The sequence below is a fragment of the Pan troglodytes genome, chromosome 2 (genome assembly GCF_028858775.2).
Source record: "Pan troglodytes isolate AG18354 chromosome 2, NHGRI_mPanTro3-v2.0_pri, whole genome shotgun sequence".
NCBI classification, from domain to species: domain Eukaryota; kingdom Metazoa; phylum Chordata; class Mammalia; order Primates; family Hominidae; genus Pan; species Pan troglodytes.
In genome coordinates this window covers 152,441,251-152,466,989 of record NC_086015.1, presented here as the reverse complement: position 1 = coordinate 152,466,989, position 25,739 = coordinate 152,441,251, and the positions used below count along the sequence as shown (strand labels likewise).

The following is a 25,739-nucleotide window of genomic DNA, read 5'->3' as shown; positions in this document are numbered from 1 at the left end:
GAAAGTGGAGGCCGGAGACTAGACAGGAGAATATTCCTATATTTTAGGAATAGATAATCATTATCAAGGGACAGTGGATGATGGGCAACCTAACGATCCAGTGTGTTGTGCAACATTTCACCTCACCTGACAATGAAATCCAAAACAACTTGGAATGCAAATGACATATATGTTAATGAAGACAGATAATGTATGTAAATAGACACAAATGAAAGAAGAAAGTCTGGATTATAAAAGGTAGGCAAGCCCTACTCAGTTAACTTCTCCAGGCTCAGAATTTGAAAATGAAGGCACTTTTACCATTGACCTTTCTGTTTTTTATTAGTTCTCCAGGTTGGGCAATAGATAGGCAATACTACATAGGCATTGAAGAAAGCATTTGGAACTATGCTCATTCTGGTAAAAATATGCTCAATGGAAAGCCTTTTTCTGAAGACCTGTAAGTAATCCTTTGCATTTAAAAAGTTACTATCCGAAGCAAAAGTTGGTAATTGTTGATCATTGATGAAATGCTGATGAAGACTTTCTCATGATTGACACTTGCAAGGCACATATACCATTAGAACCACTTCGTTTGTTTAGTTCCAACATGGTATGGAAAAGAGGTAGTAATACAAATCCAAAATTGCTCTTTCCTGGAATGATCGCCACTCTTGTCTTCCTGACACGTTATTTTGCAGATCACAGCTAATTCTGTTTATCATTAATTTTGTTCACGTGATAAGGTATAAAACAACACTTTCCTTTTGATATGTGTATAGCTGTTTTCTCGATTTTTCTCTTCAGATAATTGAGAGAGGGAAATATAGAGGACATGAGTGGGGTTCTGATTTACCATGGTTTAAGAGCAAAACACCTTAATGCTACCAACAAATCCACAAATCCATTTAAATGTGTAAACAGTCCTAAATCATGGGAACTGATCGACTACTTGAATGCTAAAGTAACCTTAAAGTGGGGTTAGAAACATAGACACAGTTCAGTTTAAAGAATTTGGCATGTCTTTTAAACCAAAATGCCACATGTTTTACTTACTACATTTGTATTTGATTTCTTCATTCAGTATTTCAACACTCTTCTCACCAATTACACCTGTTTTTGACTGCCATCACATTTTCTCCAGCCTCTGGGTTTTATCTGCCAAAATTAGGCTGTAGAGCTTCTGACTTTTCATTTAGCTTATTTAACACTTTGTTTCTTTCCAGTCAACATTTGTTAAAGTTCTGTCTTTTTTGTTTGTTTATAGAGAATTTCTACAAGGAGGTCAAGCGAGGAAGAGCTTTGTTTTTAAAAAGGCTTTGTATTTTCAATATTGATACTGATAACACATTTCAAAGGATCAGTGAAAAACCATCCTGGTTGGGATTTTTAGGTCCAATGATTAAAGCAGAGACTGGAGACTTCATTTATGTACATGTAAAAAATAATGCTTCAAGAGCTTATAGTTATCATCCTCATGGGCTCACCTACTCCAAAGAAAATGAAGGTAAGCAGATCTTCTTTCCTGAGTTTTGCTTATGGAGAGTATGAGCACATTGCATTAGAAAAAGCCAGGTAATCATGGACTGGTCAGCATTATGAGCTACATGGAGTTTAGAGTGGATGCAGACTCTACTTCTGATGTATTTAACGTTTATACCCAAGACAGTCCTTTTTCAGTTTCTCATCTTAATTGAGTGACAGCCCTTATGCAATTCCTAGGAAATAAAACACTTTTCCCTTACTCACCAGAAAAGAAAAAAAAGGTGTTTTTTTGTTTCGTTTTGTAGGAAACACTCATGAGCTAAATGTTAGGTTGGCAGAAATCCTGTTCTGCCCCCACCTCATTTCCATTTCCTAGTAGATGAGGATCACCCTCTGGGAAGATATCAGTATCAAGAGAAATCACTACTTTCCAGGCAGAATCTTCTCTCCTACACAACTACAGTCACAGATACATCATGATTTTGAAAAAAAAAGGAAGGGAAGAGAAAGCCAACAAATAGGATTTTGTGAGTTTTTGGGAGACAACAAGGAAAGCTAGGAAAAGAGAGTTTGGAATTGTCTTTGGTAGAACACAGATATTTTTTCCCAGTGTTTGAAATATGGTTTTTAAAAGGCCTGGCATAAATCTTTAGAAAACTGGAATTTTAGGCCAACTTGATAAGAGTACCACCTATAGCATACGTGCTCCTTCCAACAGAGGCTCTATGATAATACAGGGCAGCGGAAATCCCATATGCCATTCCTTTCATCTGTCATCATTATTTTGCCATGTTACATGACCATCTTGCAGTGATTATTGCCCTTTAAATATAGTCTATGAAAAAAAAATAAAAGAAAAATAGTCTATATTATAGACATATAATGTGAAAAATGTTAACAAGAGTTTGCTTTATTTTTTTATTTTTTAATCAACTCTCAAAACTTGGACTGAGGTTTGATGATTCCGTCAGGGAAGCATGAAAAAGAACTAGAAAACAGGCCTTGAATTAATCCTCTGGACTGAAACAGATTCAGGAAACTGGACCATGACTGGAGCCAGTTCCAGCTGGGCCACTGGGCAGGAAGAAAGTACAAAACAGTCAGTCATAATTTCTTCATGTTCAGTGTGGAACAGGAGGGTCCCAAAAGAAGAATAGAGAATCAGAGGCTGCTCATGTTTCAAAGTCTTTTATTGAATAAAGGAATTTTATTCATAGTTAGCAGGATCCAGCCACGAGGGGTAAGGATCTGAGGCAACATTTTAGCCAGAGAAGAAGAAAGAAAGGAGAGCAAGGGTCCAAAGTCAGAACTGAGGTAATAGTTCAGAGTAACGGCATGGGCCACCTTCGGACTGCAGTGGGCTACTTGGAAGTAACAGGGACACCCTTGGATGCCCTGGGTCCCAAGTCTGACTGGCAATGAAGAAAATATGGAGGGCAACTCGGGAGTCCAGAGGTTACCTCTGCATCTGAGATCTAGGCACATGGTAGGTGCAAAATAAATATTTGTTGAATCCATCAGTAAGAGTGATGATAGCCTATTAATATACTGCCTGCCTCATTCCAATTTAGTCTAAAAACTGCAGCCAAGCTGAGCATTCAGGTAGAAGCCAACTAAAGGGGATTTAGGGAGGTAGGAATCTGGGAAACGGTGGGGAGAAATGCACACTTTTTGAGAAATACAAAATAGCTTAATGGAGGAAGCCCGAGTCACATTCAAAATAGTGTTATCCAATATTTACTGTAACCACAGTGCAGAATATGTTTTCTAGGTGCTATCTATCCTGATAATATGACAGGCCTGCAAAAGGAAGATGAATATCTGGAGCCAGGGAAACAATATGCCTACAAGTGGTAGGTAGAAGAACATCAGGGACCTGGCCCCAATGACAGTAATTGTGTGACAAGGATTTACCATTCCCATATAGACACTGCAAGAGATGTAGCTTCCGGACTTATTGGACCAATACTGACTTGTAAAAGAGGTAACTTTAAAAAAAAATCTCATTGCAGTAAAAGAGTAAACCAGAATGGGTAGGCTGTCCTCTGCTCTCCTAGAGGAATTTTACTATCCAAGGCACTCCATTTTCCTGCCTTAACCTTGGTTTTCCAGTCAAGAATGGAAACTTGCCATCTTGGACTCTGAGCACTAGATGGCGATCTCAAATCCAACCCTCAGTTCAACCAATAATGCAGGTTGGTCACTAGATGGTAGTCAAACCCAATAAACTTCACTTCAGCCATCTTCCTTCAAAATTACTGCCACCTTTTTGTGTTTATGTTTTAAGGTGAATCAGTTAGAATCATCAGTTTATTAATAATTCTTGCAAGGAGGAAGTTTTGCTGATATGTTTCTAACTTGCAAGGGAATATAGAGTTTTGAAAATTCTGATTTGGTTTGTTAAAACAAGATCAACAAAGCGACAGCACTAGATTAATTAAGAAGTTAATGAGCAAATTTAACTTCCTATGACAATCAAAGTTTAAATTTTAGGTGAACAAACATCTCTCCACAATAAATATTTTAATAATTGCAGTTTCCTATGGCAAACGCACATAGTCTCATGATTACAAATTACATTCCTTGGGAGATAACTTTTTTTTTTTTTTTTTGTATTTTTAGTAGAGGCGGGGTTTCACCATATTAGCCAGGCTGGTCTTGAACTCCTGACCTTGTGATCCGCCCATCTCGGCCTCCCAAAGTGCTGGGATTAAAGGTGTGAGCCACCGTGCCCAGCCGGGAGATAACTTTTTAAACCAACTTTGGAAGAGCTTTTTGCCCTTCTCAAAATTGCAAGGAACTCAACTGCATAATGGCAAGATAAAGAATATGTGTTTATTATATTTAACTTAAACATTAGCTATCTAGTCTGAACATTTCCAAACTTTCTCCCTTTTCTTTTTAAACAGTAAGATAACTTAATGCTTTGCATTCTCAAAGGCAAGTATGTGAACTGCCATCAAGCCTTCCTTGGTTGGGTACAGTGGCTCATGTCTGTAATCCCAGCACTTTGGGAGGCCAGGCTGGGAGGATCACTTAAGGCCAGGAGTTTGAGACCAGCCTGGGCAACATAGTGAAACCGTGTCTCTACAAAAAAAAGAAAGAAAAAGAAAAAGACTTTCTCACTTACAGTTATGTTGATTTATGCCCTAAGGTTTTAAATATAAGGCTGATATAAAATATTTGGGACTGATAATAATTTTATAGAATATTATATTTTTATATACTTTTTAAATATTATAACTATTTTATTCCCACTGTCCTAAGCACTTTTCTCTTTTGTTCAATCTAAGCGCACAGAGGGATCTTATCCATTTTGAGTCATTTGTTTCCATCTGTGGGTTAATGAGTCTGAAATCTGTAACTTTGGTTCAAACTCCTTTACTGATGGTCAGGCCTGGCAACTTGGCGTCTCTACTTGGGTGTTTCATTCGTACCTAAATACGTCATATTCCAAAACCCGTCATTTGTTCCTGCCCTGAATCTCTCCCTTCCTTCTGTGTTCCCTGCCTTGGGGAATGGCCCCAGTATGCTCCAATTAGTCACTGGAGACAAAACCCTGGGTAACATTCTTGATACTGCCGTCTCCCTCAACACTTGCTAAATACACCAGTCAAGTCCCGCCAGCTCTACTTCGTACACATCACAAGGTCAGCTCACTTCTCTTCAGCTCCACGAACTCTAACCTAGTTCAGGCCACTGCCATCTTTTTGCTAGGATACCCACAACAGCCTCTTAGCTGCCCCACCAGTCTCTAGTGCTTCCCCTTTCAATTCATCTCCACTTGGCTTTCTGTCTGGGGGGTGAAGGTGGGAGGATGAGTCTGAGTCTGTCACTCTTTTGCTTAAAATCCTTCAACGACTGCTGATTGTTCTGACGATAAAGTCCAAATTCCTTTTATCCTAATTGCTGCCTGGAATCTTCTCTACAGGTACACCCCAGCAAACTCCTCATCCTTTAAATATCAACTGAGGTGTCACTGCCTTCAGAAAAGATTTCCATACCCAAAATTAAATTAACCAGCTCCCAAACACTGAGCTCTTCCCTACTACAGAACTTTACACACTATAGTATCTTATTAATTGATGGCATCCACCCTTGATTGTATGCCCTGCAAGGGTAGATAACTGTCTTGTTCACTTTTATGAACCCAACACTTGCCATAGTACCTAACACATTACAAATATTCAATAAATATTTGTTGAATATAAGCATAGAAGAATAAATAAATTGGTATGAACTAAAGTTATCCTTCATTTGAGGAAGCACAAATTTTTAGACTTTGAACAATCTCACGCGATAATGGTCATCAGATGCAGACACTGCAGAAAGTTACTGATTTGATGTAAAGATGAGTATGGATTCTTTAAATATGGCTTCATATAGATAATATGCTTTTTAAAGTTTGTTGTAAACTTTACAAAAACCGACATCCCACATCGCAAACATTTACCTTTTTCACGTGCCCTAACAATTAACAAAACTGTAGATCGTAAAAGTAGTTGTATCTGTAACAATGGTTCTAATTAATGTCTACATGAAAAGTAAGAAATGTGTTTTTTGTTTCAGGGACACTGAATGGAGACACTGAAAAAGATATTGACAGGTCTTATTTTCTGATGTTTTCTACAACTGATGAAAGCAGAAGCTGGTATAGTGTTGAAAATATTCGTGCATTTACTGAATCTGGCAAGATTAATACTAGTGATCCCCGTTTTGAGGAGAGTATGAGCATGCAATGTACGATTAAAAGAACTTTCTCATACATAATATCTTATAATTCTAACTTCTATGATCGTATTCAGTCATTTCCCTTTGTTCAAGTTTATTTAGTTGAGTTTATATTTTTCAGTGTTTCACTCAGAGTATACTGGGTTGACATGCAAATGCAAATCACTAGTAAAGCCTGCTCATTTCCTAAGTCCAATAGCAAGTAAAGTTTGGTCAATATTTGTTTTCTGAAGTCTGATATTGATTTAAAATAGACAGTAAAAACCTAAGAAAGATGTAACTTTAAGTAATAAAATATGGAATAACAAAGACATAATTGACCAAATATTTTATGAATATGTGTTTTTATCCAACATAGAATTTTTCAGAAATGATGTCGTCATAATCCGTCACCCTTATCCTTGGTTTCTTCTCTCATGAGTTTAGTTTCTATTTTTTTCCCCTTTTCACTGCTTCCTGCCTTTCAGGAACTTTTTCTCCTCTTGCCTTTAAAGCTTTGTGCTCCCCTCACTTCTCATCATACACAATGCATATGGACTCCTTTCCCATGAAACACAAATCAGATGTTATAGATTATGTGTGAGAACAATGTTGACATTGTGAGGTTTATATTAATATGATGAGGAAATACACAGAATTTTTACCAGGTGGCACTGATCTATCATGCCTGATTGATTAATATACATTTATTTTCAGCAATAAAGGGATACATCTATGGAAATCTGCCCAATCTCACCATGTGTGCTGAAGATAGGGTCAAGTGGTATTTTGTTGGCATGGGTGGCGTGGCTGACATACACCCCGTCTACCTCCGTAGACAAACTCTGATCTCTCGGAATCACAGAAAGGACACCATTATGCTGTTCCCCTCATTACTGGAAGATGCCTTCATGGTGGCCAAGGCCCCCGGAGTGTGGATGCTGGGATGCCAGATACATGGTAGGGATTTATTACTTTTGCGTGATACAGAGTCAGAGAACTTCCAAGGTCATAGCCCATTACAAATGCCTTACCTTACAAATGAAGAAACCGATATCCAAGAAGGCGATATGATTCCTTTTGGAAACAGTCAGTGATGGAGCCCAGGTCCCTGACAGCTTTTCACTCGATTACTTTAAATCCTTTTAAGTATATAGGATTGGGTTGCTGTTTTTACAAAAACTTTTATATTCATTGTGAGAATATAAACCCTGAGTGAGAACCCTGAGTGTCAGACAGAGCAGATATTATTACAGTTTTTTCTTTAACTGAGGAAACAAGAATCAAAATCCTATGGGAAGCAGAGCAAGAAATTATGCAGAACCCAATAATTCTAATTGATTACTCAAGTAAACCTCCTTATTTTTGTTTATTTCCCTCTCCAATCACATTTGCCATTTAATAACAGAATGGTCAGTTATGATGTTATTTATCTTTTTTATTCTTGAATATGACAAAACTCTATATATGATCACGTAAATGTTCTGTATTGTTTTTCAATCAGAAAAAAACATAATTTTCATTAGAATTACAGAATTTAACTTTATTTTTTTGGTAGAAAAATGGAGTTTACTTCTCTGATGAAAACCTTTCTTTTTGTAAGTCCCGAACTTTGGTTAGTATCATGTTTCAATTAATTATTCCAACAACTAGATGACAAGTATTTATCAGGATTTTCTATGTGCTGCATCCCTCCCGGGAGTGTGAGAAAAAGAAGAACCACTCACGGCTATTATAACTCAAGGACTGAATTTAGTGATAAAAAGTTGTCACTTAGAAAAGATTATCATTTTCAGATTAAAATATACTCAGCTCCACCAATACCTCCTATCTACCTTATTCTCAGATCATACCCTCAAGCCAGTCTTTCTACCTCAACCCTGCAGAAAGACTAGTGTCAGCTCTAGACCAAGTGAAAAAACGCCTTAAAGCCTAGTTGGCTGATGGGATCCCATCACTTTCTCCTGTGTGTCTTCTCTTTCTGTGTCCTTCTGAAGCTCTTCTGCGCTTTAATTTACTCCATTTTTTTTAAGTAATTACAAGAATATATGAATAGACCTTTGTTGGAAAGAAAGGTAGGAAGGAAAGAAAGGAGGAAAAAAAGTGGGAGAAATGGAAGAAGAGAAGGAGGAAAAGAGGCAGAAAAATAGGTGGAGGAAAGCAGGCAGAAAAAGTGAAAGAAGTCTAATGCAGTATACATTAGCCTTCAGCTCAAAAGAGCTGAGAGTTAAATAATCCAGCCGTTAAATTATTGGTAGCTTCAGATTGGTTGCAATGGGAAGTGCTTACACTAGAAAAAAATTAGCACATAAATCAGAGTTTGTGTTTAGTTTTGGAGAGCTGCTTTAAGGACACACCATCAGTCCAATTCCACCCCACCACCATCTTAGCCACTGTAATCAATTTGTGCAAGTATTTGAAAACCTGTTCACCATGCACTTTCACACAACATAAACATGAACATGTAGAAATAAAAATAAATAGCTATATTTTGTGTTTTGTTTTACGTAAGTAGATCATACTGCGTATAATATTCTGTTGTTTTCATCACTCATATCAAAGTCTTGAAGTCTCTTTCCATGCATTCTCTATACATTTAACTTATTTTTTTTAACTGTTGCATAGTTTTCCATATTTTGGTTGTACTGTAATTTATTTAACCATTTGCCTACAAACAGATGTTTAAGTTGCTACTGCCTTTTTGGTTTATTAACAATGTTATAGTTAATACCTTTTTTTTTTTTTTTTGAGATGCAGTTTCCCTCTTGTTGCCCAGGCTGGAGTGCAGTGGCACGATCTCAGCTCACGGCAACCTCTGCCTCCCAAGTTCAAGCGATTCTCCTGCCTCAGTCTCCTGAGTAGCTGGGATTACAGGCATGCGCCACCACGCCCAGATAATTTTGTATTTTTAGTAGAGACAGGGTTTCTCCATATTGGTCAGGCTGGTCTTGAACTCCCGACCTCAGGTGATCCGCCCGCCTCGGCCTCCCAGAGTGCTGGGATTACAGTCATGAGCCACCGTGCCTGACCTTATTTAATACCTTTTTATATGTCTCTTCATGTATGTGAAAATATTTCTCATGACTCTCAAGAAGTGAAACTATATAATGGCTGAGAGTTTTTTTTTTGTTTTTTTTTTTTTTTGAGTCATGCTCTGTTGCTCAGGCTGGAGTTCAGTGGTGCAGTCATGGCTCACTGCAACCTCGATCTTCTGGGCTCAAGCAGTCTTCCCACCTTAGCCTCCGGAGTAGTTGGCGTTACAGGCATACACCATCACACCCAGCTGATTTTTTTTTTTTTTTTTTTTTTTTTTTGTAGAGATGGGGTTTTGTCATGTTGCCCAGGCCGGTCTCAAACTCCTGGGCTCAAGTGAGGCCGCTTGCCTTGGCCTCCAAAAGTGCTGAGATTACACATGTGACCCACTGCCTGCCAGGGCTTTTAATTTTAACAAATTTTGCCAAATTGTCTTCCATAAAGTCTATATTAATTTACATTCCCACCAACGGTGCTCTGAAATTAAAACGGGGGACTGATCTTCTCATGCCTTGAGTTTCTTTCTTCCAGCCAACTAGTTAATTGAATAAACCAACTAACTCATGAATGACTAGTAGTAGTAATTTCATATTCATGAGGGAAGATGTTCTTGGACTCTCAAATTCTTCTCAGTATGTAGGTACCATCTTCACATCAGAGTTGGTCCAAAGCTGGTTATTATTCTCTAATAATATATATGCCTTTAATATTCATTTTTGCATCCTGACTTATGTACTTATTTCATACATCTTAAATTTTTCCATTGATTTCATACATCACATTTCTCAAAGAAATAGAAAGTCTCAATATTGTTGGCTAAAATTGAAAATATGTATTGACCAAGAAAATTGTCTTAATGTTTTAATAACATTCTCTATCTGGGTTTACTGTTTTTCAGAGAGTATGCAGGCATTTTTCAAAGTAAGTAATTGCCAGAAACCTTCAACAGAAGCCTTCGTTACTGGGACACATGTTATACATTACTATATTGCTGCTAAGGAAATTCTTTGGAACTATGCTCCATCTGGTATAGATTTCTTCACTAAAAAAATTTAACAGCAGCTGGAAGGTAATGATTCACTGGTTAAAATATTTATAGTTAAATAATTAAGATAATTGAAAAATTTCATAATCTAGTTACTTCTAAAAAAGATTTAGGCATCTAATTAAAATATACTGATAAAATAAATATAAGAAAATAATTGGAAAATTTTGAAGCCAAGGAGCATTGCTAGACAAAATTCTTCTCTAAATGCGCTGGCCGACAATGTAAAGGAAAATATACTATTCATCTTTTTCCTAGCACAAAACTTTAAAATGGATTTACTTTATACTTATGAAACATTTAACAATATAGCAGACAATGTCATCTAACATTTTATTAAAATTTTAAAACATTCTTTGTGTGTAACTTATACACTCCTGCTAAGATCTGAAGGCACAGTTAAATTATTGAATGTGATACCCTTAAACTATATTCTATAAATAATATGTACTCAGTAACACCTAAGACTATATTACCAATTGTTGTCTTAATAACCAAAAACTAACACTAAAATACATTACTCTGGCATTCATTAGCATTTAAAAGTGGGCAAAAAGTTTTTCTGATAGTCCAACTGCCAAGTATATTTACCATATTGAGGACAACAGGAGATTTAATTCTTCTGGCCTACTGAGTGAAGACACATGTTAGAACAGACAAAGTCCTAAAACCACCAGAAAATAATGTTCTTTATGATACTTATTTTTCTCTAATGCACTCACAGGAATTTGAGAAAGCAAAGAATATTATGTCAAGTAGACATTTTCCCGTCTTTATTTTTAATTATTTTTTAATGATACAGGATATTTGTACAGATTTAGGGGGTACATATGATATTTTGATATGCGCATACAATATGTGATAACGAAATCAGAGCATTTAGGATATCCATTGCCTCAAACATCTATCATTTCTTTGTGGTGGAAACTTCAATTTTTTTCTTGTGGCTATTTTGAAATATACGATATAGTATTATTAACCATAGTCACCCCACTGAGCTATTGAACCCTGGGGCATATTTCTTCTATCTAATTGTATGTTTGTACCTATTAACCAACCTCTCTTCATCATCCATTACTCCCCCACCCCCACCCCCACACATTCTTCCAAGCCTCTGGTAACCATCATTCTATTTTCTACCTCCATAAGATCGACTTTTCTAGCTCCCATGTATGAGGGCATATGACATTTGTCTTTCTGCACCTGGTTTATTTTGCTTAATATAATGCACCCCAGTTGCATCCATGTTGCTGCAAATAACATGGTCTCAGTCTTTTTTATGGCTGAATAGCATTCCATTGTGTATATATAGTACATTTTCTTTACTATTCACCTGTTAATGCACACTTGGGTTGGATTCCATATCTTGGCTTTGGGGGATAATGCTGCAATAAATGTGGAGGTGTAGTATCAAAGGTGTATCCCTTTGATACACTGGTTTCTTTTCCTTTGGATAAATACCCAGTAGTGGATTGTATGATAGTTCTAATTTTAGTTTTTTGATGAAACTCCATACTGCGTTCCATAATGGCTGTACTAATTTACATTCTCACCAACAGTGTGTAAGAGTTCCTTCTCTACAACCTCAGCAGCTTTTGCTGCTTTTTGTATTTTTGATAATAGCCATCTTAACTGGGGAGAGATGATATCTCATTGTGATTTTGATTTGCATTTCCCTGATGAAGAGTAATGCTGAGCATTTTTTCATATATCTGTTGGCCACTTGTGTATCTTTTGTAGAGAAATGTCTCTTCATTTGACCCTTTGCCTGCTTTTTAATGGGAATATTATTATTGTTATTATTATTATTACTGTTAAGCTGTTTGAATTCCTTGTATACTCTGGATATTCATCCTTCATCACATGAATAGTTTGCAAATATTTTCTCTCATTCAACAGGTTTTCTTTCCACTCTGTTAATTGTTTCCTTTGCTGTGCAGAAGTATTTTAGTTTAACATAATCGAAATTGTCTATTTTTATTTTTGTTGTCTGTGCTTTTGAGGTATTAGCTATAAAATAGTTAGATCAATGTCCTGGAGTGTTTCTCCCATGTTTTTTTCTAGTCAGTTTTTATATTTGGGTCTTACATGTAAGCATTTAATCCACTTTGAGTTGATTTTTGCATATGATGAGATATGGCCTCTAATTTCATTCCTCTGCATATGGATGTCCTGTTTTCCCAGCACCATTTATTGAAGAAGGTATCCTTTCCCAAGTGTATATTCTATGTTCTTGTCACTTTTTTTTTTGTTTGGAAGGTTAGTTGGCTGTAAATATATGGACTTATTTCTTTCTGTGTTCTCTATTCTTTTTCATTGGCCTGTATGTCATTGGCCTATAGGATTTTTTTTTTCTATTTTTGTGAAGAACGTTATTGGTATTTTATAGGGTTGCCTTAAATCTGTAGATTGCTTTTGGTAGAATGGTCATTTTAACAATATTAATTTTGATCCATGAGCATGGGGTGTCTTTCCACTTTTTGTATCCTCTTCAATTTCTTTCATCAGTGTTTTGTGGCTTTCCTTGTAAACATCTTTCATCTCTTTGGTTAAATTTATTCTTAGGTTTTTTGTTTGGTTTGGTTTTTGTTTTGTAGCTATTGTGAATGGGATTGTTCTCTTGATTTCTTCTTCAGCTACTGTGTCATTGGTATATAGAAACACTACTGATTTTTGTATGTTGATTTTGTATCCTGCAACTTTATTGAATTCATTTATTGTAAGAGTTATTTCGTAGTGTCTTTAAATTTTTCTATATATAAGATCATGTCATCTGCAAAAAGGAACAATTTGACTTCCCCTTTTCTAATTTGAATGCCTTTTATTTCTTTCTCTTGCTTGACTGCTCTGGCTAGGACTTCCAATACTATGTCAAATAGGAATGGTGAAAGTGGGCATCCTTGTCTTGTTCCAGTTCTTGGAGGAAAGGCTTTCTGGTTTTCTCCATTCAGTATGTTAGCTGTGGGATTGTCATATATAGATAGCCTTTATTATGTTGAGAGTGTAACTCCTATGCCTGATTTGTTGAGAGTTTTTGTCACGAAAGGATGTTGAACTTTATCAAACAATTTTTCTGTACCTACTGATATAATCATATGGTTTTTGTCCTTTATTCTGTTAATGTAATATATCACATTGATTGGTTTGCATATGTTGAAACATCCTTGCATCCCTGGGAAAAAAACCCACTTGATCATGGTGTATTATCTTTTTGATATTTGTTGGATTTGGTTTGCAAGTATCTTGTTGAGGATGCTTTCATCTATGTTCATCAGAGATATGTAGTTTTCTTTTTATGTTGTGTCCTTGTCTAGTTTTGGTATTAAGGTAATGGTGACCTTGCAGAATGAGTTAGGAAGAATTCCCTCTTCTTCAATTTTCTGGAATAGTTTGAGAAGAATTGGTATTAATTCTTCTTTGTAAGTTCGGTGGAATTTCTCAGTAAAGCCATCCAGTCCTGGGCTTTTCTTTCTTGGGGGATGTTTTTTTACTGATTCAATCTCATCACTCAATATTGGAGTGTTCAAGTTTTCTGTTTCTTCCTGGTTCAATCTTAGTAGGTTATCTGTGTCCAGGAACTTATCCATTTCCTCTAGGTTTTTCTGTTTGTTATTGTACAGTTGTTCATAATAATCTCTAATGATCCTCTGTATTTCTATGGTATCAGTTGTAATGTCTCCTTTTGTATTTCTAATTCTGTTTATTTGTGTCTTCTCTTTTCTCTTGGTTAGTCTAGCTAGTGGTTTATCTATTTTGTTTATTTTTTTTTAAACTGACTTTTCATTTAGTTGAGCCTTCGTATTTTTTTTAGTCTCTTTTTAACTGAGTTCTGATCTGACCTTTATTATTTCTTTCCTTCTACTAATTTGGGGTTTGGTTTATCTTGCTTTTCTAGTTCCTTGAGGTGCATCATTAGGATATTTACTTGAAATCTTTCTACTTTTTTTTGTTTTGTTTTTTGAGATAGAGTCTCGCACTATCATTCAGGCTACAGTGCAGTGGCATGATCTCAGCTCACTCTAACCTTCACCTCCCTGGTTCAAGTGATTCGCCTGCCTCAGCCTCCCAAGCATCTGGGATTACAGGCACACACCACCACACCCGGCTAATTTTTGTATTTTTAGTAGAGACAGGGTTTCACCATGTTGGCCAGGCTGGTCTCAAGCTCCTGACCTCAAGCGATCCTCCTGCCTTGGTCCCGCAAAGTACTGGGATTACAGGTGTGAGCCACCACACCTGGCCTTTTTCAGCTTTTTTAAGGTAGGCATTTATTGCTATAAAATACTCTCGCACTGCTTTTGCTGAATCTTAAAGGATTTGTTGGGTTTCCATATTCATTTGTTTCAATAAATTTTTAAATTTCTTTCTTAATTTCTTCATTGACCCAGTGGTCACTCAGGATCATGTTGTTTAATTTTAATGTATTCGTACAGTTTCTAAAGTTCCTCTTGAATTCTAGCTTTATTCCATTATACAGTGATATGATTTCAATGTTTTAAAATTTGTCGAAATATTTTGTGGCCTCACATATGGTCTATCCTTGAGAATTTTCCATGTGCTGATGAAAAGAATGTGTGTTCTGCAGCTAGTGGTTAAAATGTTTTGTAAATATCTGTTAGGTCCATTTGGTCTAAAGTATAGTTTAAATCCAATGTTTCTTTGTTGATTTTCTGTCTAGATGATTGGTCCAATGCTGAGAGTGGGGCATTGAAGTCCTCAACCATTATTGTATTAGAGTCTATCTCTCCCTTTAGCTCAATAATATTTACTTTATGTATCTGGGTGCTTTGGTGTTGGGCATATATATTTAGAATTGTTACAGTCCCTCACTGAGTTGATCCCGTTATCATTATAAAATGACCTTGTCTCTTTTTACATTTTTGACTTAAAGTCTGTTTTATCTGATATAACGATAGCTATTCCTACTAACTTTTGGTTTTTGTTTCTGTGGAATATCTTTTTTCATCCCTTCATGTTTAGTCTTTATGTGTCTTTACAGGCGAAGTGAGTTTCTTGTAGGTAGCATATATTTGGGTCATTTTAAAAATTTCATTCAGCCAGTCTATATCTTTTAATTGGGGAATCTAATTTATTTATATTCAAGGTTATTATTGATAGGTAAGAACTTATTCCTGTCATTTTGGTAATTGTTTTCTGGTTATTTCATATATCCTTTTCCCTTCTGTTTCTCTCTTATTGCTTATAATTGCAGTTTGGTGGTTTTCTGTAGTCCTTGAGTCCTTTGTCTTTCTCATTTGTGTGTCTGCCGTGCCAATGAGTTTTATGTTTTTGTGTGTTTTCAGGATGGTAGATATTATCCTATTGCTTCCAGATATAGGACTTCTTTAAGCATTTCTTATAGGGCCTATCTAATGGTGATGAATTTCCTAAGTTTTTGCTTGTCTGGGAAAGATTTTATTTCTCCTTCAGTTTTGAAAAATAGCTTTGCTGAGTATAGTACTCTTGGTTGACTCTTTTTTTAAATTTTCAGTGTTTTGAATGTATCATCTCATGCTGTTTTGGCCTGTAAGAGTTCTGCTGAGAAATCTGCTGTTAGTCTGATGGGGATTTCTTTACACGAGACTAGTTGCTTTTCTCTTGCTGTTTTTAGAATTCTCTTTTCTCTTTCTTTGTTTTTGACTCTTGACTCTAATGTGTCTTAGAGAAGGCCTTTTCAGGTTGATCTATTTGGGGATCCTTGAGTTTCCTGTATCTGGATGTCTATATCTCTTGTAAGACTTTTAAACTTTTCAGTTTATTATTATTATTCTTTTGCATTAACAGTGTTTGTTTGTTTTTTTAACAAGGAATGAAAACAAACTTTTTTTTTTTTAGACAGAGTCCTGCTTTGTCACCCAAGTTGGAAGGCAATTGCATGATCACAGCTCACTGTTCCCTCAAACTCTTTGGCTCAAGCGATCCTTCCACCTCAGTCTCCCAAGTAGCTAGGTCTATAGGCACGTGCCACCACACCCAGCTAATTTTTTCAATGTTCTGTAGAAATAGAGTCTTACTATGTTGCCTTGCCTAGTCTCAAACTCCTGGCCTCAATCAATTTTCCCAGCCTCCCAAAGTGCTGGGATTATAGACATGAGCTACTATGCCCAGCCCTCAGCTATTATTTTGTTGAATAGGTTTTCTATGTCTTTGTCCATTTCTTCTCCTTCTGGAATACCCAACATTTGAATATTTGGTAGCTTTATGTCACTCATATGTCATATATGCTTTTTTCATTCTTTTTAATTCTTCATTTCTTTCTCTCTCTCTCTTTTTTTTTTTTTTTTTTTTTGTCTGACTGGGTTGTTTCAAAATACCAGACCTCAAGTTCAAAAATTATTTTTTCAAGTCTGTTGTTGAAGCTCTAGATCATATTTTTAATTTTTAAAAAGGTCTTCAGTTCTAGGATGTCTTTTTGGGGTTTATTGTATATCTGTTGAATTTCTTATTCAGATCATGAATTTTTTTCTGATTTCTTTGTGTTGCTTATCTGTGTTCTGTTGTATCTCACTGAGCTTCAATATTGTTATTTTGACTTTTTTTGGCATGTCACAGGTTTCTTTTTCACTGGAATCTGTCACTGGAGAATCATTGTGTTGTTTTGGAAGTGTCATGTTTCCTTGCTTTTTCATGCTTCTTGTGTTTTACATTGATATCTGCACTTCTTTCCATTTTTTGTGGGGCGGTGGCTTTAGTAGGAAAAGAGACATTTTCTATAGATGTATTTATAGTGTGGATTGGGTAGGATGCTTTAACTTTGATTCTTGCTGCGTGCAGTCATGTGGTTTCTGTACAATTTCCTCAGCTGTAATCAGCATCAGTGGTGCCTGTGAGTTCCTTGGTGGCTTATCCTGTGGTTGTTAGTGGAGGTTTTGCTGGGGATGGGGATGCCAGATGGGACAGTCCTTGGGCCCCAGTGGTGGTGGCAGCAGGCTGAGTCTTCCCATCCTTGGGGCCCAGCAGCATACATGGGCACTGGTGTTAGAGGATCCAGACAGGCTAATTATTGGGCCTCCAAGTGGCTTTCTCAGGTGTCAGCAGTGGCAATGGTGAGTTGGGCGTATTTTTGGGTCCCTGGGTGGCATGTATGGTGGTGAAGGCAGGAGTGGTAGCAGGCCAACCCTCAGGCCCCCAAGTGACATGCATAAGTGCCAGTGGTGGAAGCAACAGTCTGAGCAGGCCATTCCCTAGACCCCCAGGTGGTACATGCAGGTGGGTGCCAGCAGTGGTGATGGCAGCAGGTTGGGCAGACCTGTCCTCATACCCTGGAAGTATTGTACAAATTCAGCAGTGGTTGGTGGAGAAGGTTGATCCTCAGGCTTCAATAACACTTGTGGGCTCTGGCAAGCCAGGCACACCCCCTGAGACTCCTGGGGAGGAGGAGTGCATAGATGCTGGTGATGGCAGGCAGGGCAGATTGATCCCCAGGTCCCTGGACAGCACATGTGGGCAATGGCAGAGGTGGCATCAGGCAGAGTGGACCTGTTCTCAGGCCCTCGATGGTGTGCATGAGTGCAGACTGTGGTGGATACAGTGGGTCAATCCCTAGGTTCCCAGTTAATGTGTGTGGGCACCAGCAGAGTGGGCAGACTCACCCTCAGGCCCCTAGATGGCATGCCTGGGTGCCAACAGCAGGTGGGGCAAGACTGTCTTCAGGTCCCCTGATAGTGCACATGAGGAACAGCTGTGGCATGCAGGGCAAGTCGATCCCCAGTACCCAAGATGGCACACTGGAGTGGAAGCAGCAGTGGGCAGGTATGCCTGTCCTCAGACTCCAGGACAGCATCTCGATGGGCTGGTCTCATGTCCACCAAAGGTGCATTCTGGTGTGTGGTAGCCCTGCTGATGAAAGGGCAGTGTTTGCTATCAGTGGCAGTCTCTCCAGGCAGGTGGCTCTCAGGCTCTGGAGAGGGCATGCACAGCTCCCTTTGTTCTGTGGTAGCCTCCCTGGTGCACGGCACAGCCCATCCCCCACAGTGTAGAACATGGTATGGGCTAGAGTGGTGGGGACCCGGCCACTCTACTGGATCCGGCTTCAGTATCACAGTGCTTCAGCCCTCTGAGTGGACACAGGAGAATGTCGGTGGGGTTCTAGGGATGAGGAGATACAAGGGCTGTTGGGCCCTGGGGCAGGATACAGTCTGGTTGGGGCTGGGCTCCCAAAATGGTGCCATGCTACAGCTACTTGGGTCTCGGGGGTTTTATGGGACCCAGCATGAACTCCCTCCCTGGAATGATGCCATTGTATCAACTCCAAGCCACTCTCTCTACTAGTCTCAGGGCCTGCAAGGGCTAAGGGGCTCTCCTGTGGCTAGGATTAGTGGGAATCCATGGTAGAAGTATGGACTGCTGAAGATCTCTCACTTATCTTTTTCCCACACTGGGGAGCCTTTCCTGGCTCCCAGCCAATCTGAGCAGTGACAGCTGCCTTGCTTCCCTTTCCTTCTGTGTCTCAGATGTTCTTTGACACTTTCCTGCCGAATTCCAGTGTTCTCTCTTAGATGCTGTATCCAACTTGTGATTATCTACTCAGTGTTTTGGTCCTTCTTTGTGAATGTGAGTGCCGGGTGCCTTTACTCCTTTTCTTACATTTTAAGCTCATCAATAAATTACTCAATCTGTGTAATGGAAATTTTGTATTAAATGTCAGAAAGATAACTGGGCTTAGAGCAAAAAACTAGATTTAGATTTAGGGCTTACTCTCATTTTATATCGACTAAAATAAGTATGAATTAATAGATTCATTTTGCTTGATCCCCCTGGCTGTAAAATTCGATGATGTTTTGGCACAGCAAGTTACCACTTCATTGTTAGGAAATATTCTTCTCATTGTTAGGAAACTTCTTCTCAGAGGCTCCTTTTTATTATAACAATTTAAAAAAAAATAACGTCTATCTTTTTAATATTATAGCATCTCTGCAAATAGTTGTTTTAATAGCAATATTTGTTATTACCCACCTGAAAAAGTCAGATATAATATCTTTTAATTTTTATTCCAAAAGAAAGTTAGCAGACAAATAACTAGGTAGATACATATAGATAATTATATATATGTGCATAGATAAAAGACTGAAAGGATATTTACAGAAAATACTGACTGTGGTAATATATAGATGGTGGGATTATGGAGATTTCCATTTTCTTTGTTGTATTTTTCTTTCTTTTCAAAATTTTAGATTTATAATCAGAAATAAATTACAAATATTTTAAACAGATGTGTTTGGATTCTTTCTTTCTTTTCACGTGATAACTGTGAATATAAAAGTTCTTTGTGTATCTACCTTCTCTGCATAGTAAATCCCAGTTATTTTTTGAACGAAGTCCAACCAGAATTGGAGGAACTTAACAAAAAACTGGTTTACCGTGAATACACAGATGCTTCCTTCCAAACACAGAAGGCAAGAGAAGAACACCTTGGAATCCTTGGTAAAATTCTATTCATAGCTTGTAGGGTTATAAACATTATTTATAAATATTCTGCAATAAAAACAGTATTCATCAACCCAGTTAGAGATTTTAGCTGTAGTATTATAGCCTTATGAAAATAATACGTCCATTCACCCAATGACTTTATTTTATTTTATTTCATTTCATTTTATTTTATTATTTGAGACAGTCTTGCTCTGTTGCCCAGGCTGGAGTGCAGTGGTGTGACCTCTGTTTACTGCAACCTTTGCCTCTCAGGCTCAAGTGATCCTCTCATCTCAGCCTCTGGAATAGCTGGGACTACAGGAACGCACCATCATACTCAGCTAATTTTTGTGACGTTTTTGTTTTGCTTGTTTTGTTTTGTTTTGTTTGAGACAGGGTCTCACTCTTTTGCCCAGGCTGGAGTGCAATGGCATGATCTCAGCTCACTGCAACCTCCGCCTCTCAGATTCAAGCAATTCTCATGCCTCATCCTCCCAAGTAGCTGGGACCACAGACACACACCACCACACCTGGCTAATTTTTGTAATTTTTGTAGATACCGGGTTTCACCATGTTGCCCAGGCTGGTCTTGAACTCCTGAGCTCAAGCCATCCGCCCATCTCGGCCTCCCAAAGTGCTGGGATTACAGGCATGAGCCACCGAGCCCAGCCCACCCAGTGATTTTAACTACATTCTTTATTCCTATAAATCCAAAGAGACTAATCTTCATCTAATATCTAATATCTTTGATCCAAAGTGACTTTATAAGACCTTGAATCATCTAGACTTCTTGCAGTTGCACCCCTTTCTGGGTTCATGGCATCATCCCTTTAATTTCTTCCTAAAAGAACTTTACTCAAGTAACACAACCTGACAATTACCTTTATGAAAACCAAGGATAACTACTAACTCTGTTGGTTTCTAGGCCCTGTTATTAAGGCAGAGGTGGGACAGACCATCAAAATCACTTTCTATAACAATGCTTCCCTGCCACTCAGCATTCAGCCTCATGGACTGCATTACAACAAGAGCAAAGAGGGCTTATTCTACGAAACACCTGGAGGAAGTAAGTAGAGCTCAAGGGAGGTCCAAGTGAGCCATACCTCCATATAATGCCAGCAAGAAATATAACTCCTTTTGTGCAGCCTACCTGTCACAGTGTAACAGCTCTGTATACTTATTGTGGCAGAGTTATTACTTTAGTTCCTATTCAACTGTCACCCAAAGAGAAAGATCTGTTCTTGATCTCAGAGATCTCCCAGTCTAGACTGGTGTACTTACGGTCTTAGGTTCTATTCTATAAATGTTTATTTCTTGCTAGGTACCCCTCCACCCTCTTCACATGTAAGTCCTGGCACAACATTTGTCTATACATGGAAAGTTCCAAAAGATGTGGGTCCCACCTCCACAGATCCCAACTGCTTGACCTGGTTCTATTACTCTTCAGTAAATGGGAAAAAAGACATCAACAGTGGCCTCCTGGGGCCTCTCCTTATATGTAGAAATGGAAGTCTTGGAGACGATGGCAAACAGGTGAGTCCTGAAGCGTATCACCAGGTAACCCTTGGTGAGAGGTGCTTGAGACAGAACTGCAGAGGAATGACAATGTCTCAGGGCCAGAGGAATCAGCAGCTTCAACTTCTGTGTACTGATGTCTCCCAATTCTATTCTTACCTCAACGAAACACCTGTATCTGCCCATTAAACATGCACCCTGGCATGTCCCACAGACATCTCATCCTTTTGGACAGACCTTTACCATCCCTCCCTTTCCTCAATCAGCCTCTTCTTCCTCCGTTCTATCCCTTAGTTAATAATATCACCAAACCTTGGACTTGTATCAACAACTCCTTCTGTCTCACCTACACATTTATCACTAAGTCTCCAATACCTCTGCATTATTTTAGGCACTATCATCTCTTTCTGAATTCCTTTCATTCTTAGCTTCTGTCTCCATTCTTATCTTGCTTTAATAGAGCTAGTCCACATCCCTCCCTAAGGAATCTGGTTATAGCACTCCCTGCAATAAAGATCTCCCCACAATTTGTTGGCTCAGAAGCCAACACATCAGATCTTGACAGTTCCTTCAGATTTATCTCCCCTCCCACCCCTACACTGCAGAATTAGCTTCTTCTAAATGGCAAAGTAGAATTCTGCATTATGGTGGAATTAGCTCATTAGGCCCTGAGTAAGGAAGGCTATTTGACATCTCTGATTTTCCCCTCTTCTCTCCAACTGGAATGGCCTTTCCTCAGTGTTTTATCTGCCAAAAGTGGGAGACATCTTTGAAACTCAGACTGAGAGTACCTTCCTTTGGACAATGTTCACTAACTAAAGTTAGTTGAAGCTCCTGCAGGTTACCATAGTCCCTTAGGTACGTTTCTATTAGAATATTTATCCATGCAATTGTTTTCATTGGCCTGCTTCTTCCACTAGACTGCTTCTAGTGGAAGTATACACAAGATTTTCTAGAAAGTTTCTAGAAAGTGTACACAAGATTTTATTAATTTTTTATAATAACCACCGCTCCTCTTGGGCATATAATAGGTGCTCAATAAATGTTAGTTAAATGAGTTTCTCTTTTTTCTCACTCAGAAGTGAATATCTAGTTCTTTTTGACATTTATATAAAAAAGTATAGGTAACAAAGCTTTATAAATCCATACATATATAACAATGTATATCTTATTCAAAATTATATATATTTATATTTATCTATATAATGAGTCATATTTATAGTGTCATAATTCTTATAATACATATAATTTTTACATTTAATCTAGTGATATATTTATATTAAATTTGCTCAAAAACCCTAAAAATTCAGACTTTCTAGAATTGAAAACTATTTATTTAACTTACTTTCCATAGAGTACATTATGTTAAAAGCCACTATAAACATCTTATGGTTTAGTTTATGAAGTTTAGATATAGGAATCCCTGGAGGAAACACTTTATATGAAAAAGGCCATAGAGATTTCTCCCAACTTCTTAGTTCTGTGATAATTCATTCACTGGGACTTGTGCCTTTCTACGGACTATCCAAAATCAGGAAGTCAATTGATCAAATTTTTCACAAGTACACAATCTCCTTATGTGGAAAACACTGTATGCAGATCAACCATTTGGCTAGATTTGAATATGGACCGTCTATACTTCATGTCTATTCCTTTTTCTGTTCTCATCCACAGAAAGGAGTAGACAAAGAGTTTTACCTACTTGCCACAATATTTGATGAAAATGAAAGTAATCTGTTGGATGAAAATATCAGAACATTTATCACAGAGCTTGAAAACGTAGATAAAGAGGATCCAGACTGCCAAGCCTCAAATAAGATGTACTGTAAGAAACAATTTAACTTATAAGACAAATGCATTAAACACTTAATTTTATTTTGCCTAAAGAATTAGGGATTAAAAGAGACTTAGGTTTTCCCCACAACGGTTGGCTAATACATTTATGTTTCCTTTAAATATCATTTCCTGGCCACATGCGATGGCTCCCGCCTGTAATCCCAGCACTTTGGGAGGCCGAGGTAGGTGAATCATCCAAGGTCAGGAGTTTGAGACAAGCCTGGCCAACATGGTGAAACCCCATCTCTACTAAAAATACAAAAATTAGCCAGGAGTGGTGGCAGGTGCCTGTAATCTCAGCTACTTGGGAGGCTGAGGCAGGAGAATCGCTTGAACCTGGGAAGTGGAGGTTGCAGTGAGCTGAGATCGCGCCATTGCCCTCCAGCCTGAGTAACAAGAGCAGAACTCCATACCAAAAAATAAGTAAATATATAAATAATAAATAAGTATCATTTCCCAAGAAGAATATTGTCTACTAGGGTGATTATTTTGAATTTAACTTACCAAATATTTACCAACACCTTCTTGGTGCAATATATTTTATCTATAGCTAAATGTGAAAAGTCACGTACTTCTCTACTGCCAAATTCGTAGAGTGGGTGGAGTAGGGTGTTTGTTGAGCTGGTTGGGTGGGTTGGTGGGTGGCTGGTTGGTTGGTTGTTGGTTTTTGAAGACTGTACAGTGCATTGGGAAAAGGGTTGATCCAGAATCTGGAGACTTGGACTTTGGTCTTAACATTTTCATTTGTTAGCCGTATGACATTGGACAAGAAACTATTTCTCTGGCCTTAGTTTCCTCAACTCTAAAAGGAAGGGCTTGACTGGAATAACCCAATGAGGGTATCATGGAATTCTGTCATTCTCTAATTCTATAATGTCATTTTTAGCCCCCATGAAGTGATTAAATAACAATAGAGGAAAGGAAAGTTGAAAAAATTGCTTTGCTTTTTTTTTACGTGAATGAGCTGCTTCATGATTAACGCTTTGTTGGGTTTCAAAAGATATCAAGTACCAGTGAATTAAATACTCTTTCCTTTGTTACAAATACCTTGCAGCCCTAAATGGATACATGTATGGAAATCTGCCTGGATTGGACATGTGCTTAGGAGACAACGTTTTGTGGCACGTTTTTAGTGTAGGATCAGTGGAAGATTTACATGGGATATATTTTTCAGGAAATACCTTCACTTCTTTAGGAGCAAGAAGGGACACAATACCTATGTTTCCTTATACTTCTCAGATGCTTTTGATGACACCTGATTCTATAGGTGAGCAGTGGGTCTTCTCATTCAGCCTGAAACATTAAAGTATGCAGAAGCACTATCTTTATATGCACTGAATATTCTGTACAGGAAAAAAAAAATTGAACTGATACAAACAATGCTTGAGAAACCTTTGCCCTGCTCCACTTCATTTATAAGAGCCTTAGTATTTCATCTTCCTATACACATAAATCACCTCAGTTTTTTCAGGTCTTCTTCCTAGTCCTTTAGGCTTTAAACCGTCCCAATGCTCTTCAAAAATGATGAAGATGTTTTAAACCCTTTAAACTCATTTTCATTCTGTTGTCTTCTGCATTTCTTACTCTTCTGTCCATTTGTTTCCCAGGCCTTCCTGCTGCTTCGACCTTACCCTACTGCCTTGAGACTTCCTCTTTCTATCCTCCTTACTAGCTTTGCTCTCTAGATAAATGTTTTAGCTTCAGTGAGGTTGATCCTTGCTGGCAACATTTATTTTTTTAAAGAAGGCACCCCATATCAAAGAACTGTGTGGGGATCAAAGGAAACCAGCCTTCCTTCTGAACCTCGTTTCCTCATTTGTAAAATAGGAATTGTAAAAACTTGTAATTTGCAAAAAGGAATAGACAGTGATCAATGAGATAGGTAAAGTATAGCAAACTGCCTGGCATATGTTAGACTTTCAATAAATGCTAGTTCCTTCTTTAATCCAGTAGATCCACCCTTGTCCCATATACCTGCCCCCCGCCCCAAAATACATCTATCTTGGTCAAAAATGACTGATATCAACCAAAATCTGGCTATATGATAAACAAACTACTCTGTAAATACTATGAATTGGTATCTTGACTCTTTGTGATGCCAAATATTCATTTGACTACATTTTCTTCATTTCAAAATTTAAAATTTTACTTTTCAAACAAACAAAAGTTGTGATTCAGAGTAATTGGAGGGGAAAAGAAAGAGATCTTTGGCCCAGCGCGGTGGCTCACACCTGTAATCCCAGCACTTTGGGAGGCCGAGACGGGCGGATCATGAAGTCAGGAGATTGAGACCATCCTGGCTAACATGGTAAAACCTTGTGTCTACTAAAAATACAAAAAAATTAGCTGGGCATGGTGGCAGGTGCCTGTAGTCCCAGCTAGTTGGGAGGCTGAGGCTGGAGAATGGCATGAACTCAGGAGGCGGAGCTTGCAGTGAGCCGAGATCGTGCCACTGCACTCCAGCCTGGGCGACAGAGCAAGACTCGGTCTCACAAAAAAAAAAAAAAAAAAAAGAGAGATCTTTCTCTGGTGCTTTTTTTTTCCTCCTCTTTTTTAGAGGATGTACCTGCATGCTCATTCAGGGACAAGTTATTTCTTTTTCCTGCCCCAGTCCTTCCTCTCCTTTCCCCTGCCGGTGTTTTTCTGGATTTAAAAACTACCTTGTCTCATTCTCTTTTCCAAAGCATATCAACTGTAGCAAACAAGTGGAGACAGGTACACTATGTGT

The 25,739-nt window shown here is 38.0% G+C and overlaps 1 protein-coding gene across 1 annotated transcript in view; it reads left to right on the top strand.

The window, feature by feature from the left end:
• The first annotated feature begins 284 nt into the window (after nt 1-284).
• CPHL1 (ceruloplasmin and hephaestin like 1) overlaps nt 285-25,739 on the top strand; it is a 46,741-nt gene continuing 21,286 nt past the window's right edge. Inside the window, 14 exon segments of the mRNA XM_016942146.3 lie at nt 285-439; nt 1,247-1,316; nt 1,318-1,486; nt 3,236-3,448; nt 6,034-6,204; nt 6,892-7,134; nt 10,106-10,249; nt 10,252-10,276; nt 19,544-19,592; nt 19,594-19,675; nt 20,586-20,726; nt 20,982-21,193; nt 22,850-23,000; nt 24,066-24,278. Coding sequence (XP_016797635.3) covers nt 285-439; nt 1,247-1,316; nt 1,318-1,486; nt 3,236-3,448; nt 6,034-6,204; nt 6,892-7,134; nt 10,106-10,249; nt 10,252-10,276; nt 19,544-19,592; nt 19,594-19,675; nt 20,586-20,726; nt 20,982-21,193; nt 22,850-23,000; nt 24,066-24,278 — 2,038 coding nt within the window.